Below are 17,227 nucleotides of genomic sequence, written 5' to 3'. Positions count from 1 at the left end.
ACTCGACGCAACATCTTTCACATTATATAAAAAAATTGGGCTAACTTTACAGTTTTGTTATTTTTTTAATCATAAAACACACCCCCCCCCAAAAAAAAATAAAGCATTTGAAAAATTGTTTGCAAATACAGTGTGAGATAAATAGTTGCAACAACCACCATTTTTTCCCTAGGGCATGTTCCCGCAGCGTGCGCAAGGTGCCTGCCATCGTGCCTGCTAGCTGTCGTACAGCTACAGCGATTTGCGCACGAGAACCGACCTGCTGCCGTAAAAGGCTGGTCAGCAAGCGGTTAAACCTTGTGGACAGCCTTCCCAGAAGAGTTGAAGCCGTTATAGGTGCAAAGGGTGGGCCAACTCAATATTGAACCCTACGGACTAAGATTGGGATGACATTATAGTGTGCTGTATGTCATTAGGAAATGCTGTTCTGCAAGTTATAAAAGTATATCTTGCAGTGTTAGTGGTAGGGCTCAATGTGGCTCTGTTGAAGGTAGTAAGCTCTTGAAATCAACTCCTGTTTCAGGTACAGTTTGTGTGGAGTTTAAAGTTTCTCCTGTGCTTGCCTGGGCTTTTCCAAAGAAACATTTGTTAAACACCCAAAATACGGATATAAAAATACTTGAGGCAGCCGATTCATCTGTGAAAGGATGCATATGTCTGATTATCCATTATATCCATTCAGCACAGACCAGTTTGGAAAGGCAAGGGACCGTATTTTCTTTCCAGTTGCCATTAAAGAACACTTGCAGGTCTTGTCACTTCTCCAGCCTGTGACTGGACAGTGAAATGAGAAGCAGCATATGGACAAACTTATCTATGTCAGTCTTCTCTTTCCTCCAGTCAGCATGCTTATTCTTAACACATGCGTACTGCATCACAGCTGACTGACTCCTTGTGCTGCTTTTCTGAGCTTTGCTGTACAGGACTGCAAGAGGAGTTCAGCTTTGACACTTTCACCTTTCTTCCCACAAGCCAGCAAAAATATACTTTCCTAGAGACGGGCAGGGTTAGAACATGTGATTTTATTTATTACAGCTACTTATATAGCGCCATCAATTTACGCAGCGCTTTACATATGATATATTGTATATTCACATCAGTCCCTGCCCTCAAGGGTCTTTCAATCTAAGGGTACCAAACTCATTTTTATACATACACAAATATAAAATTACACTTACAATAAATTACAATACTAGGACCAATTTAGACAGGAGTCAATTAACCCACCAGCATGTCTTTGGAATGTGGGAGGAAACCCATGCAAGCACATGGTCCTCTTTATCTTGGTGACCAGCAGAGAGATAGCGGCTGCCTGGCACACTTCCAGCTGGTATGTTTGTGATGTTGTGGTTATGGGGGAAACATGACCGCTAAGTGTTGACAAGCATGTTATACAGGAGTGACTATGAGAACAAAAACAGCTGTCATCACTAAACATAAATGATTGAGATAATAGCCAGTGCAAAATTGCAAAAGATGGTTCTGTGAATGTAGTTTGTCTTTGTGAGATCTCCCTGAATAACTGTTGCATCACTGAGACAGGAAGGAAGGTAGAAATTTCTTCGAAGAACATGGACAGCAAATAAACTACATTCACAGAACCATCTTTTGCCATCTTACACTGGCTATTTTCTCAATCATTTATGTTTAGTGACGACAGCCGTTTTTTGTTGTCATAGTCACTTCTGTAGAACATGCTTGTCAACACTTAGCGGTCATGTTTCTCCATAACACTAAAACTTTCTATCAAGCTAAGAACATACTAGTTGGAAGTGTGCCAGGCAGTATATATCACCCTGCTGGTCACCAAGATAAAGAAGACCATCATTTGTGACATGTTGCTTCTTAAGCTTTCCTCTTACTTACCATGGTCAGCTGAACACCAACTTGTAATTAAGTTTTAATTCTCTTTCCATCTTGTGAATTTTCTGTACCTAGGTTTGCTTTGTGCTGTGCTATTTATTGTGTTGCTGTTTGTTTTTACTCATTTCAATTTATCTGTTTAATTTTCTGCACACACGTTGGAAAGGATGCTGCAGTGGGAAGAATTTTAATGTTCATGTACACAGTTTTTATTTGTTTTCTGCTGATTTTAAATTGGCCAAAGATATTTTTTCTTAATTCACGTGTGCATATTTTACAAGGATGACAGTATGGTTTTTCACTTGTTAAAATACTAAAACCTTCTGCATGGTATGAGCAGTGAGGTCCTAAGCGGTGACTACCAAGGAGTGCAGAAAATGGAGCCACCAAACCGAGATAAAATAAAAGCAGACATAATTAAACCCTTGCAATGGAGAAATTAATATTTCCTCGACTGTGGCTCGCTAATGTATAGGAATACCTCAAAAACCTGGTTAAGGTGCCAGAAAAGGACATAAGGATGGTTTTACCTTAACTGACCTAATGCTATAGGAATGTCATTGTAAACTGACCATTTGGCCAAGCCCACTAATTTACTTTCAGGAACTGTGTTTTCTTCCTTAACCTCCCTGGCGGTATGATTCTTTCAGAAAAAAAGATGCTGAAAGCGGTACCATTATTTGCAAGGAAATTTGGCGTTTTATACTGTAGGCCTGTAATTCTTAGGAATACCTCACTTAAATCTGACCAAACCAGAGTTTAATAGGCATCCCGTGTATGACATTTTTTTAAAAACAAAATTATGAATTATAATATAATAAATAATTATAAATAATTATAACAAATAATAATATAATTCTAATAAAAAAATATTCAATAATGTAATCAACTCAAAATCACTGAAATTTGCTCAGTTGCAGAATTGTCGCTGTCATTATTATTATTTTTTTTACGACGAATTTCCCCACAAATCGCTATCGCACAATTCTGCAAGTGATTATAATTTATTATCGCTGTTTTCTAGCTGATCTAAAACCATTTTTGACATAAAGGGACACTTTTGGTTGCTATGGACAATATATAGTTTGCAGGGAGAAAAAAAGTTTTTATTATATAAAAGTACATGTAGGACACTGGGCAGACCACTAGGGAACAGGGGGGTGTGTATTTTTTACATACAGTACTGTAACCTATAAGATTACAGTATACTGTATGTATAGTGTTTGTTTACCTTTTTGAATTTGGCGCCGATCTCCGCCCCGTGTGTCGCAACGTCGCAGGGAACGGAGATCGGCGGCACACAGAGGCACTGTGTGAATCGAGCGAGGTCCCGCTCGCTCACACAGCGCAGTGGCATCGCTGGATCCAGGAACAAGGTAAGCCAGGGTGCGCTGCAGGCTCTGCATGGCTACTCCGAGCGTGACTCGGGGTTACTGATTTTGGCACAAAAAATCCACCCCGAGTCACGCTCGGGAATACCGCCAGGAGGGTTAAATGGTGATATCACTTACCAAACTGTTACCTCTGGTTGTTACATACTCACTAGTCCTATATATACTACAGCTAAAATTTGTAATAGTTAGTCTCGTCCCAGAGCAGTTTAATGCACGTGCCTCATTTAAACATCTTTGCCAACCTGGAAATGGGGGGGGGGGGGTTCCTTGGCAGAAAGGGCATCTACAGTTAAGTATTTTACAATATTATTACATTTGTTATTTTTATTTTGTGTTTGTCATTACTTAATTAAATGTTATACGAACAAGTGTTTGTGTGGTCTCTTTGCACATCTCAAAAAGCCCCAAAAACGTAAGCTATCATGTAAATGTCATAAAACACCTTGGCAGAAAATGCCTTCACTAGTTTTAACATTAATGGAATAACAAATTGGTCGTTATACTGGCAGGGTGACAATGTTGCTCCTCCAAAGATGAACAGTACATAAATGTTGTCACCCTAGGAAAGGAAAGAGCATTACTGACTGGGTCCTTGTGTGAAAAAAAGTAGGAAAATATGTGAAAAGAATAATTATAAAGCCACAACATCTAAGTACACGACAGCTGCAATAAATTATATTTTTGCACTAACACTTTAAGGTAAAATACAAATTCATGATAAATACATTATTTACATGGTTAAAGGTCCATTCCATGAGAATAAATAATGACTGCACACTTTGTTAGTAAACTGCACATTCTCATAAAAACAAACAAAAATAAAAACACTAAAAGATAAACTGACGAAGGTTTGTAAATTATGCTATCATCGAGCCTACTGGCTCCTCAATCACCCATCCACTGGTATGCCTATTATAGAGACCAGTGCAATTCTAAAATAATAACACACGCTACAACATAATAACTGTAACCACAGCAAAACTGAAAGACGTGCCAAACGATATGAATCTGTATTCAAGTTATTTACTGAATGATATTGCTGCCTGGTTAAATGATTATGCATCCAGCAAGTACTGACTCCCTGTGCTTCTGGCTCTCTTAACAGTTGCTTGGTTTGCTATGGCTTCTATTGTGCCCTTGCTTCTCTGAGTCACATTTCATCCCTGTGCTCATTTTCCAAGTAATTTATTCTTCCTTAACTAAAAGAATCTCTGGTGATAAGATTCTGATTTCTGAATTTAACATATGCAAATGTAATATGAAAGCTACTACAGTTTTAAATTTCGAGAAAACCTTTCTAATCTAAATTACGTTTCTTCCGTGGAGAATCATACAATTACAACAAAGGAATAGTTCGGCCCTTTCTATTTTTGTTATTACAGTTTAGAAAATTGAAGTAAAATATCTGATTGACAGCTCAGCATTATGGCTTCCTCTGTAATGCCAATGTTAATTTAGCAGCTAAATTATATTTTACTACTAGGGCCTCCTGTACACTGCTGCTGGTAAATGGACGTTTAGGAGTAGTTGGGAGTTTTCAGCTCTCCTCTAGGTTATCTTATGTGTCCATGTACACAAGATCGTTTACAGTAGTTTCCAGGCAGTTGAGAGGCATTTTTTGGAATGCAAAAAAATGCGTTCAGAAGCAGAGTTTACAGGCATTTCAAGCGCCAAATGCTTCTAAACGTGGCTAAATGTGGTAACTCGCATTTAGCTGTGTTTCGGTTAGACGTTTTTCATTTTTGCCTTTTCTTTATATGCAAACACGGCATGCAAACCCGGTAAAGCGTTGATTACTATAGGTCAACCCATGCGCCAGGGTTGTATTGAGCTATTAGAATTTTAGCTCTTGTGTATGGCCATTTTACCTATGAATGTCATAGTTGAGTAGGTTTATACGAAGATCCAATAAAAAAAAATACAGCTACCACAATGCAATTGGTATGCTTTACTACAGTATTAAAACAGAACTAGATCTGTGTCTACCTCTGGTGGAACCCTGTGCTTCTTTTTCAATTTCTTCCCTTCCACTCCCCATGGTTGGCCTTTAAACTCTCAATAAAGGGCATTGCAGCAGGTACACTCTTGGTCTGCAGATACCCAGTCTGCTACAACACCCAATGATTGTCTTCAACAGGGGGTGTCAACTACTGCTGCTGTGTCTGTGGTGCATAAATCTTCAATAGAGAAAGTTTTATCCGGATGAAAAAAGGGTTACGACAGAGGACTCCAAGTGCAGCTAACGGTATGTTATAAGTTGTATTGTCCTCAATGTGTAAATGCAATGTTCTTTCTCAGTGAGTAGAATGCATTGCTATGTGCACGAATATCCACTTATACAGAAACCGTAACGCGTATGGATGAGGTGCTTAGACTAGTATCCTATGCTGTGCCGTGTGATCTGGACACCAAACACATGCAACACACAGGCTCTGGTTCACTTTCTTTTATAGTTTACATTTAGGCAAAGCTGTGTGCATTACTGGAGACAGGCATGTCGTCTGCTAAATGTAAATTACTGTTGAGTGGATGTTACTGCAGTATTGTGCTGGCTTCACCAGACTTCTCGTACAGGCCAGTGCACAAAAGGATGACAAAAAGCATGGATATTCATGTAACCTTTTCTCTCTACAATTTTATGGTAAAAAAAACCTAGATAAATGCCAAAATAAGAGAAGTTGCACAATGTGAAGGGGAAACTACAAAAATACAGATTAATGCAGATTGGGTTTTTTGCGTTAAGGATAGTGGCTTGAATGTTATTATTTGTAAAACTGCTAATTATCCTGAAATTAAAGTAAAATAGCAGTAATTTTACCTCAAAACTACGACCTGCATCTAATAGCTCTAAATTAGATTTAATTGTGGCTTTGTAGTGTGTTACAACTTGTACACAGATTGTGAAGTGCAACACAGTTGTCAAATAAGCCCCGAAGACCAGAGGAAATCAGGAGCAGCTTTTTGGGCCGATGACTTTCATTACAAAATAGGTTTTGGTGTAGTAATACAGCTGTCTATCCTGTCCATTTGAATTTGCTAAATGCTAATGTACCATGAAAATCATCTATCCCACAAGAGGCGGAGCATTTAATGCAAAAAGGGTGAAGCTGAACTTTAAATATGTTTAAAGATAAAAAAATATATATCAGCTTCCAGGGCTGTGGGCTGACCTGCCACCTTCCAGAAGTTCATACTAACCACCAAGACCTATACCAATCGTAGTATTGGTATACAGACGGTCAGAAGGGATGGACCAACTCTTGATACTAGCCAGAAGTGTTGAAATTTGAATGTAACAGCAGCCTGGCATTTGTTGAACCCAGGTATAGGAGTAAATTAGGCTCATTTAACTTATGGCAGTCATGTGACGTACTCCACTGGCAAGTTTTAAGTGTCGCATTGCAACAGAAAACTAGCTTTCTTGCAAATGTATAACCTAGACCTGTCTCCCTGTTGGAGTACCGCTCAAAGATAAAACATTGATCGAAATTTTGCATAATGTCAAACATCTGACATCTTCGCCTGACAGATAATTCAATACATTAGTTCCCGTAATGGTATAACTCCAGTGAATCACGAATCCTTGGCTATCTGTTGCTTTATTACATAAAAAAGAGCAGTTGCTGAGGGCAAACTGGTCTTCAACGGCTGGCCATGATCATAAAACGGATATTACAAGCAATGAATCTAGGTAATGTTCATTGATCTGTGATAGAGCGTCCTAATTCAGCCTGGATTTGGGGAAATGTTATGAAGAGCTTTGTGAGTAAAAGGTAATTCTCTGTGTGAAGAAGCACTTCATCAGCCACTTCTCCAGATGGAATCATTTTACTCAGAGAAGAAAACGTTAGAAGGACGCAGCGTTGTATGACAAGCTCGGCATCACGTATCACTGCAGTGTTGGAAAATATACTTCTTGGTTTTTGCAGCTATACACCGAATGAAGACTTTACCAGAAGCTGACTTTTCTGACTGAATTTATAATGTATCTCTCATTTTATATACAAATATATGGGGATGTGATCTTACCCACCTTTGTTAATGTTATAAAACCTTACAGCTAAATTTTTTCTCTTAAAAATGAAGACTGTGCTTCCTGCTTAGTGGCGCAGCAATTATTATTTTTCAGATCCTCTTGTTTCGGTACAAATTGTTTGGACATGAGGTATCCACTGCAAGTGTTTATCATTGAGCAAAACCTACTCAGATAAAGTTATACACAGAAGCAAACCACAAATATGTGAGGAATTTTCAGATTTTAATTGAATGAAAAGGGGGGGCACAATTTGGGGCCCACCTGCTTGAGATTGTGGCCACCTCACCTCATAGCTTTAAAACATTTAATTGTTGTTTAGCAGGAAAAGGTTACTGTCCCTTTAAATATGTTAATGGTACTTCCAGGAAGATCCAATGGGAATTTGAGGAATTTTCTGGAAGTTGGGATTGTCTATATAAGAGCTGTGTGTGGGGGGGCGTATTCCTTTTCCCCTGGGACCTGAGCAGCAGCAGATGAGCTCCCTCCCACCCTAGTCGCGTGCACGGTTTATGTGGTTGGGTCCAGTTGGATTTCAAGGGGGGACGTGATTTGTATATGTTCGAATGATGGTGACTTGCTGCTCGAGTCCTGATAACTGGGCAGATTAATAATTTTGTGTTCATTAAGTGATAATTTATTATTATCAATATAAAGGATTTTTTTTTATATTAAAACAATAAATGTGCCACGGCCAAATTTTGCCAAATTTGATTCTTTGTATAATTATTGGGTCGTATCTGGGGAGTGGTTTTGTTCAGGAGAGTGTGGCCTACAATCTCATGTGTGTGTATTGGAATAATCAGATGTCCACCCATCGTTAGCTCTTCCTTAGGTCCCTTTCACACTGGGGCGGGAGGCGCGGTGGCGGTATAGCGGCACTGAAAATAGCGGCACTATACCGTCGGAATTACCGCAGGATTCGGCCACTAGCGGTTCGGTAATAACCCCCGCTAGAGGCCGTTAAAAGGGTTAATACCGCCTCGGGCTTTCACATTGAGAAGGCTGGGCAGGAGTTTTTTAGGCGGTATAGCAGCGCTATTTTTAGCGATGTACCGTCTGAAAAACTCCTCAGTGTTAAAGGGGCCTAAGAAAAACTGTTGCGATCATAACGGATCTCCCCAGAGATAAGAACCATCAATGTCGGCACTCTATTGCTCCTCCTTCCCATCTGCATTGATATAAACCGACTCAGCTGAGGCACCTTACAGGTTTTAGTACTATGCTGACCACAGCAAGGCTGGCTCATTTGGTAGCCCATTTTTTTTTTTTTGCCAATCATTCAGCAAGGAGGCTTACTGTACTGTCTAAGAACCACTAGAAAGAATGCATTAAAATGTGCTTACACAAGACGATCATGCAAATATGTAACAAAAAGTCAAAACGCAAGTCAAAACTTAATGTTTATCAAAAAACGCATAATCCAAAATTAAGGGAAAACCCTTAACCCAAGGCAAAACAGCCTGTCTTACCATTAAAGATGATGAGCTTGCAAGGTACGGCTTCAGATTAATGAGGTGACAGCACTGGTGCTCCTCCTAAGTGTGTTCGCATGGATGCATCGGTCCTGGAGAGAAAAACAAAATATAATTTCACTTACATAGAACTGCAGTGTGTAATACTATTAAAGTGACACTTACTAGTCTAGAGGCATACAATGGGCAAATATTACTGCATTTTATTTAGATTGTTTTTTATTTTTTTTATACAGTACAAGTTTTCAAGTTGTAATAATAAACTAAAAGTATGAAACAGAATCTTGTCGTTTAATTTTTAAGAATAAAGTAGCTCACAAATAAGCAGATAAGACCTTTCAGCAATCTTCTATTTAACCAATATTTATACCCACTTTTCAGTGTATGTCAGCCACTATGACCAACTCATCTCCACTTTATCAACATAGGTCATTAGTGAATGGATAACAATTTCCAGCTCAGTGTATCTCCTGCAATGCCATGCTCCAGGGGTACTTGGTTACTATCATCATCCTGCCATTTAAGATGACATATTGTCACATAGTTGGCTGGAATGGGTTTAAAGTGGAAACTAACTCAGAAAGTAAATATCTGCTATGTTATAGGGAACATTCAGAAATGTTAATTACAGGATGGATTTGATTTAAATCACTAGTAAAAAGGCTTAATTTAAATCATAATTTTTAAAGAGCAATTGGCATCTCTGTCCCACAGTGGCTCCTCTTCTGACCGGCTGTTGACTCACCGACAGGCGGACCACAGGCAATACCGAAGACTAGTCATTTGCTCTCTGTCTGCCTTATATTTTTAGACACAGCTTCCAAAGTTAATTTACTCATTAAGTTATCAGTTCCCAGTCTTCAGTTATATTTTTCATATTCAAGCCACTGTAACCCGAGTTCATCAGTTCATGTATTTTAAAAATCTTTTGAGTCCAATTTGAAAGCCCTAATTGTTACTAAACAATGTGAACATCCAACCTTAAAATGGCAGCCATTTTGTTTTGTATATATCTGTATGAAATGCCAGCCTTTCCATCAATTGCTAATGCAGGGGCAGGAAGCGAGAGTAAAATCTCTCCATCGTAATCACAGACAGAAAATAAAACCTGACAGAACTTTTAACTGTCTGGAGTTCGGCTTTAACTGTGGACCACAAAATGTTGCTCACCTTGAGAAAGAGTGCTTCAGGTAAAACAATGGGCTTTTTTGTACTAAACAACAATATGCACACTGACAGGAAAATTGCTAGTCTGTGCGGCTATTGTGATAGTTTATATGAAGAACACAATAAAAATAAAAGCTGAAAAGCTCCACTAGAGGAACAGGATATAAAATTAAAAGCTTCAAGACTCTAAATTTTAAGTTCTCTTCACCTGAAACCATTTTCTTTAATAGTGCATGCTAGAAATGCCCAGCTCAGATTCCTTGTTGGATCACAAATTCCTCCCTGGAGCACAAAGAAGGATATCTATGTGCTGCCAGCATTACGTCCAAGTAATTGATGTCTATTTTTATTAGACACCCATAGTTAGCTCATGATTAAGTTCCCAGCCACAATTTACACAGTTAAGCAGCTGACAAGGCAATCTTTTTACGAGGTACCCAAGCTACCCAATCATAGAAGAAGTTGTAGTTTTTCAATTGTTCAATGAATCTATAATGTCACACACACACACACACACACACACACAATGCTCACGTTTTCAGGATTTATTTTCTGCGGGGAGAAATTCACGACTTCCAAACTTAGCTTGTCTCAGGGTTATTTACTGCGTAGCATTGAATTGTGACCACGGATCTGAGTGAAGCGATTTTGTAATCCTAAAATTTATTTTCTGGAACCCCATCAGGATTTTTGACCTTCACATTGTCTTGTATTAGACAGATTTCAGAGGGGTGGTCTGATGCCATGTGCTGTTTCTTATAAAAGTTTGGCTGCTTTCCTCCAAATCTCTATCAGCTAAATATTAAAATGTATAGGGTGCTTTTCTTTTTCTGGGTGGGGATACTGTATAAAATCTACATAAAAAAACAGAATGCAATGATTTGGAAATCTCAAACCCATATTTTATTCACCATAGAAAACATATCATAAGTTAAAAATTTGAAAATGCACCATTTCAAGAAAAAAATAAGCAAACTTTTGAAAAGTATGGCAGCCACATGTCTCAAAAATGTTGCGACATAACCATGTTTACCACGGTGTAGCCTCCCCTCTTCTTTTAACAACACTGAAAATGTCTGGGAACGGAGACCAATTAAGGTAATGCCGCGTACACACGATCATTTTTCGGCATAAAAAAAAAAAAACGTTGTTTTTTAAAAACGTCATTTAAAATGATCGTGTGTGGGCTTCACATCATTTTTCAGGTTCTGAAAAACTACCAAAATAAAAATTCGAACATGCTGCATTTTTTAACGTCGTTTTTTCGGATTGTAAAAAATGATCATGTGTGGGCTAAAACGACGTAAAAAACCTGTGCATGCTCAGAAGCAAGTTATGAGATGGGAGCGCTCGTTCTGGTAAAACTACCGTTCATAATGGAGTAAGCACATTCATCACGCTGTAACAGACAAAAAAGCGCAAATCGTCTTTTACTAACACGGAATCAGCTAAAGCAGCCCGAAGGCGAATGGAACTTCCCCTTTATAGTGCCGTCGTACGTGTTGTACGTCACCGCGCTTTGCTAGATCATTTTTTAAAAACAATGGTGTGTAGGCAACATCGTTTTAATGATGAAGTTGGGAAAACTTCATTTTTTCGACATGCTGAAAAATGATCGTGTGTACGCGGCATAAGATGTCACCATGCCTTTTTTTTTATGCAGTGTCATCTTAGGGCCTGAAGATCACAGACATCCACCAATGTGTTTTGCCCTTGTCCCTTTTCTGCAGATTCTCAGAACCTTTTGATAATATATTTAAAGTCTAATGCCACGTACACATGATCGGAATTTCCGACAAGAAAAGTTTGATGTGAGCTTTTGGTCGGAAATTCCGACCATGTGTAGGCCCCATCAAACTTTTTCTGTCGGAATTCCCGACAGCAAAAATTTGAGAGCTGGTTTCAAATTTTTAGACGGGAAAGTTCTCGTCAGAAATTCTGATCGTCTGTATGCAATTCCGATGCACAAAAAAACACACATGCTCGGAATCAAGTGGACACATGCTCAGAAACACTGAACTTAATTTTTCTCGGCTCGTCGTAGTGTTGTATGTCACAGCGTTCTTGACGGTCGGAATTGTGTGTGACTGTATGTATGGAACACACGTTTGAGGCAAAATTCTGTTGGAAAAAAAATCCATGTTTTTTTTGTCGGAATTTCCGATCAGTGAGGAACATTTTTCTAAAATAGATAAACAATTTTTAGACGCAGTTTTTTACAGATTGGTGAACCTCTGCCCATCGTTACTTCTAAGACACTCTGATTCTAAGATACTCTTTTTATATACCCAATCATGTTCCTGACCTATGGTCAATTAATTTAATAAATTGCAAAATGTTATTTTCCGGCTCTTCTTTGTTAGTACTACTTACTTTGCCAGCTTTTTGTTGCCCTGTCCCAACTTTTTGAGACCGGTTTCTGCCATCAAATTTAAAATTATTTTATTTTCTGCAAAAGGGTACACTTTCTCTGTTTAAACATTTGATGTGTTTTCTATTGTGATTAAATATGGAACATGGGATTATGAGATTTGCAAATCACTACATTCTGTTTTTATGTAGATTTTACACATCTCAACTTTTTTGAAATAAGGATTTTCATTTAATTACATACAGGGCCAGTGCTACCACTAGGCAAACTAGGCAGCCGTCTAGGGTGCCCTGCTGCCTAGGGCGCCTAGCCACTGGGGTTCCTACTCCCTCTACAGCAATAAACTAAGTCTCAGCATCAGCAGGCAGCCGCCGCTTCGTTCGCACATTGTGTCAGAGGCACTTTGTCTGTGTCCGACTCCCGAATAAATGGAAGCAAGAAAACATTCATTTATGGGCACTGGTAGGCTGCATTATATGGACGCTGGTGAAGCTACGTTTGATGGGCGCTGGTGAGGCTGCGTTTGATGGGCGCTGGTGAGGCTGCGTTTGATGGGCGCTGGTGAGGCTGCGTTTGATGGCTGCTGGTGAGGCTGCGTTTGATGGCCGCTGGTGAGGCTGCGTTCGATGGACGCTTCATTAAAGAGGTAGAGTTTACATGGGCAGGGGAAAGGGGGTGGGGTCAGGGGTGGAGCCAAGGGGGGCGAAATGAGGTTTCGCCTAGGGTGTCAAAAATCCTTGCACCAGCCCCGATTACATATATTGCCTCAAAATACAGCACAGGTATGTCAGGAACTTTCATTCAACTGTGGGACTTGAGGATGTGTGCTTAAACAGTGACTTGACAAAAAGTCAGTAGTTACATATAACCTAAGCCCAGAAATTGATGAAGGTCCTGGGAACCCCAGAGATACATTCAAAATGGTATATATGTACCAACAATGTCGGATTTTGACATAGGTTTATGTTGGAATTGTTTTATATTGCTGCTCTTTAGTGGTTGACAATACTTATGATAAATGATGACACTGAAACAAATAACTGTCACACAAGGGGCTACCTTTTTTTTTTCTAGCAAACCAATTTCAGCTGTGCTTTCTACCTTTCAAGCTATGCCATTATGTGCATTTATGAGTGACAGAAACAATCCTTTATATTACTTCTTTGTTCATTACTTGAAACAGACACTGTCCATTTATTTTCTTTACTTTGACAGACACTAATTGACTATATGAGTTCTCACAGAGATACCACAGAGTGGTCATAAACATGAAGATCTCTCATCAATAGAGGAGAGTGTAACCCATTGTTATGTTAACCAGTACAGTGTTTTTAAAAGAACTTTGTTCCAAGAGTCCTGAAAAGACAGCACCTTGGTATGGTAATTTCTGATTTACTTGGGTTGATTTACTAAAAGTGAAGAGTACAAGATCCAGTGCAGCTGTGCATGGTAGCCAATCAAATTTCAGCTTGTTCAATTAAGCTTTGACAAAAAAAAAAAAAAAAAACTGGAGGCTGGTTGGTTTCTATGTAGAGCTGCACCAGATTATGGACTCTCCAGTTTTAGTAAATCAACCACACTGGGGTATATTTACTAAAACTAGTGCATTTAGAATCTGGTGCAGCTGTATATGGTATCCAATCAGTTTCTAACTTCAGCTTGTTCAATTAGGCTTTGGCAATAAAACCCAAAAGCAAATTGGGTTCTATGCAGGGTTGCACCAGATCTTGCACTCTCCAATTTTAGTAAATAAACCCCCGTGTTGGTATACAGTATAATCATTTGTGACAATATATACAGCAAGAGTCCTCAAACTTTCTAAGCAAAGACACCTTCACTGTCCTTCAGACTTCATGGGGCCAGACTGTGGTCAGTGGAAGTAGAAAATGTAACAGCATCATTGATCGAAAAATAAAAAAAATGACCTAGCGTCTGTATTAATTGGAAGTGGAGGAACAATAACCATCCTTTGTGTCAGTGGAAGGAACAGTGTCCCATTATTGGCATTTGTGGGAGGAATAGTGTCCCATCACTGGTGTTTGTGGGAGGAATAGTGTCCTATCACTGGTGTTTGTGGGAGGAATAGTGCCTTATTGTTGGTGTCAGTGGAAAAAATAATGTCCCATCAATAGTATCAGTGGAAGGAACAGTGTCCTATCATTTGGGGTTTATGGGAGTTACAGTGCCCCAGTGTGTTAGTGGAAGGAATAGTGTCCCACTGTTGGTGTAAGTGGAAGTATTAATGTCCTATCATTCATTTCAGTTGAAGGAACAATGTCCTGTCATTGATTATGGGAGTTAAAGTGCCCCATTGTTTGTGTCAGTGGAAGGAATAGTGTCCCATTACTGTTTTTTGTAAGAGGAATAGTGCAAGTTGAAGGAATAATGTCCAATCCGTTTCAGTGGGAGGACTAATGTCCTATCTATATGGTCATTCAGGGGAATAATGTCCTATCTAGGGTCAGTGGGAAGAATAGTGCCCTATCAATAAGGTTAGTGATAGGAACAGCACTCCATCATTAGTGTTAGTGAGCAGAATAGTGCCCCATCGCTTGCGTCATTGGCAGAAATAGTGCCCAATAGTTGGTGTCAATGGGAAAAAACAGTGTCCCATCAATATTGTCAGTGGGAGAAATAGTGTCCCATAAAAAAGTGTCAGTGGGAGAAATAGTTCCCTTCCCTGTCAGTAGGGTCAGGTGAAGTAATAGTGCCCCATAGTTGAGGTCAGTGAAATCAACAGTGTCCCTTGCTGGTGTTGTGCACCATTAATGGTGTCAGTGAGGGGGAAAATTCACTAAGAGCTGGGTAAAAGGCAAGCAAGTGGCAGCATTGAGACCGCAGTTTTGGAACCACTGATATAAAGCGTTCTTGTGGAAGTAGGATATATATATTATTTTGTTTAACAAAAAAGTCAACAAAAGTTAAACTTGGCCCTCAGACAAATTGCAGTCCAACAACATTTTTATCAGCAGATGCATAATTTGTAGACAAAACTGCTGAGAAAACACATCAGAAATCCTTGAGTTTTAATTCCTCCCATCGTTGAGGACATTTTAACATGTGAATGCACTGAAAGCATTTCTGAGACGTTTTGTGGTTAATGAATAATTGTCTAAACCTTTTCTAGGACTGCCTCATATAATTAAGCTGGAAAAAAACACTAAGACAAGCATTATGTAAACATTTCAGAGCTTGGAAACGCTCGAAACATTTTCATTAGATGACCCGAGGCACATATCATGTTGTCAGGCTCCATGGAAGAAATATATTTTTCATTATGTAATTCGATGCATACACTCGTTGTGGTGTCACTCATTACCAATCAAATTACTACAGAGCTTTGGGACTACATGAAAATGAAGGGAATGATGTGGAATAGGCATGTATAAATGTCTTGTAATCTACTCAATCATTGATTTCCCCAACTATCCCCTTCAATGCTATTCTTCGTGTGAATGTTCCCCACGATTCTCAAATTTGTCACCTGGGCTTTTATAGAATTAGATTGTATTTACTACTGTTTTTATCTTATTTAGTTCCTGTTAAAATAGCCTTTAGTATTTGGGTTTAGCAAATTTGGTTAAAGATGATCACTTTGATACACGATTGATTTATACTAGAGGTGCAACAAAATTTTGTCCGTTGAAACATATCTGCCAAATATTGTGTTTTTCGCGATCGACTGAAAGAAAAAAAGGTGGCGATAATGGTACAGAAAAGGGGGGGGCCCCGGGTGCCGCTCATTGCTGGGGTGTCATCCTGGTTCGCCCAGAGTCCTCCCATCCCTCCTCCTCTCCTTGTCACGCAGATAGGCGATCTCCCTCTGTCACGGAGCTGAATTGTTTGGCAGCTGCAGTCAAAAATATCCCGCGTCCTGTGATAGACGGCACACTTATCCAATGCTGGGAAATTTATCACATGTATCATAGAAGATGGGACTTTGTTACTGTGTCCACCTGGGAAATTAAAATCCAGCAGGAGATCGCCGCTCTGTACCATCCAGGCACCAGTGAGGCTGCAGCTGATGGGCACCGGTGAGGCTGCAGCTGATGGGCACCGGTGAGGCTGCAGCTGATGGGCACCGGTGAGGCTGCAGCTGATCTCTTGTATCATGTCTGCAGTCTGACCATCTCCTCTATCATTTCTGCTAGAGGTGCATTGAATGGAAATTTTGCCAATACCATTAGCAATGTGTTTAAGTTTAAGTAAGTGACATAACACAAGAGATGGTCAGAGACTGCGGACTGCATTTTTTTTTAGCTTTTCTTGCACTAAAAGGTGCCACTAATGGCCAACAATAAATTCATATTCATTTAAATCGATGATCTTATCGGCCAAGTGCATCCTGCATTTTTGGTTTCCGTACCAAAATTTCCATTTGGTGCACCTCTAATTTATACTGCTAAAAGTTAATCTCTCAGTGGTATGTAAAATGACAAGCTTATGCCACTGACAACGTAAGTGAACATCTTAATGGTAAACTGGGCCAACTCAGGCCACTGGTTCAGTCTGCTTGTTACACAGGCACAGGGAAAACATGCAAACTCCACACAGGTAGTGCTATGGTTGGGATTCGAACCAAAATAAGTCAGCCTGGTCCCCAAGGTGCAGCATTAGCAACATCACCTATTGTTCCTTTGCATTCATGAAAGGATTCCACTTGTTCTCCTCTACGTTAGTCTGCAACAAATCCCTGCCAGATGGATTTTTAACAATTCAGGCCCCAAACACTGTATCCTCCCTTGTTTCGCTTGATGTTAAAGACCCTACCACTCTACTGCCACAATTAGTTGGACATTTATGACTTTTCATTATACAGCTGGCCGTTTTCAAACTAACAATAGGGGAGATTTTTTTTTTCTTTTTAAGAATTGAAGCATGCACTGAGTGTTGTTGGAAGGCAACATGTTTAATTTCATAATGC

The 17,227-nt window shown here is 39.5% G+C and overlaps 1 protein-coding gene across 5 annotated transcripts in view; it reads right to left on the bottom strand.

Annotated features, from left to right (window-relative positions):
- DIPK1A (divergent protein kinase domain 1A) overlaps positions 1-17,227 on the bottom strand; it is a 215,145-nt gene that overhangs the window by 57,774 nt on the left and 140,144 nt on the right. For all 5 annotated transcript variants that reach the window (XM_040360016.1, XM_040360015.1, XM_040360020.1 and 2 more), the window contains one exon: positions 8,763-8,857. In XM_040360016.1, the coding sequence (XP_040215950.1) occupies positions 8,763-8,765 (3 nt within the window). In that variant the 5' untranslated portion in view covers positions 8,766-8,857. The remainder of the gene's footprint in view (positions 1-8,762; positions 8,858-17,227) is intronic.

Source organism: Rana temporaria, chromosome 7, assembly GCF_905171775.1.
Source record: "Rana temporaria chromosome 7, aRanTem1.1, whole genome shotgun sequence".
NCBI classification, from domain to species: domain Eukaryota; kingdom Metazoa; phylum Chordata; class Amphibia; order Anura; family Ranidae; genus Rana; species Rana temporaria.
This window is presented reverse-complemented; position numbering and strand designations above follow the sequence as displayed.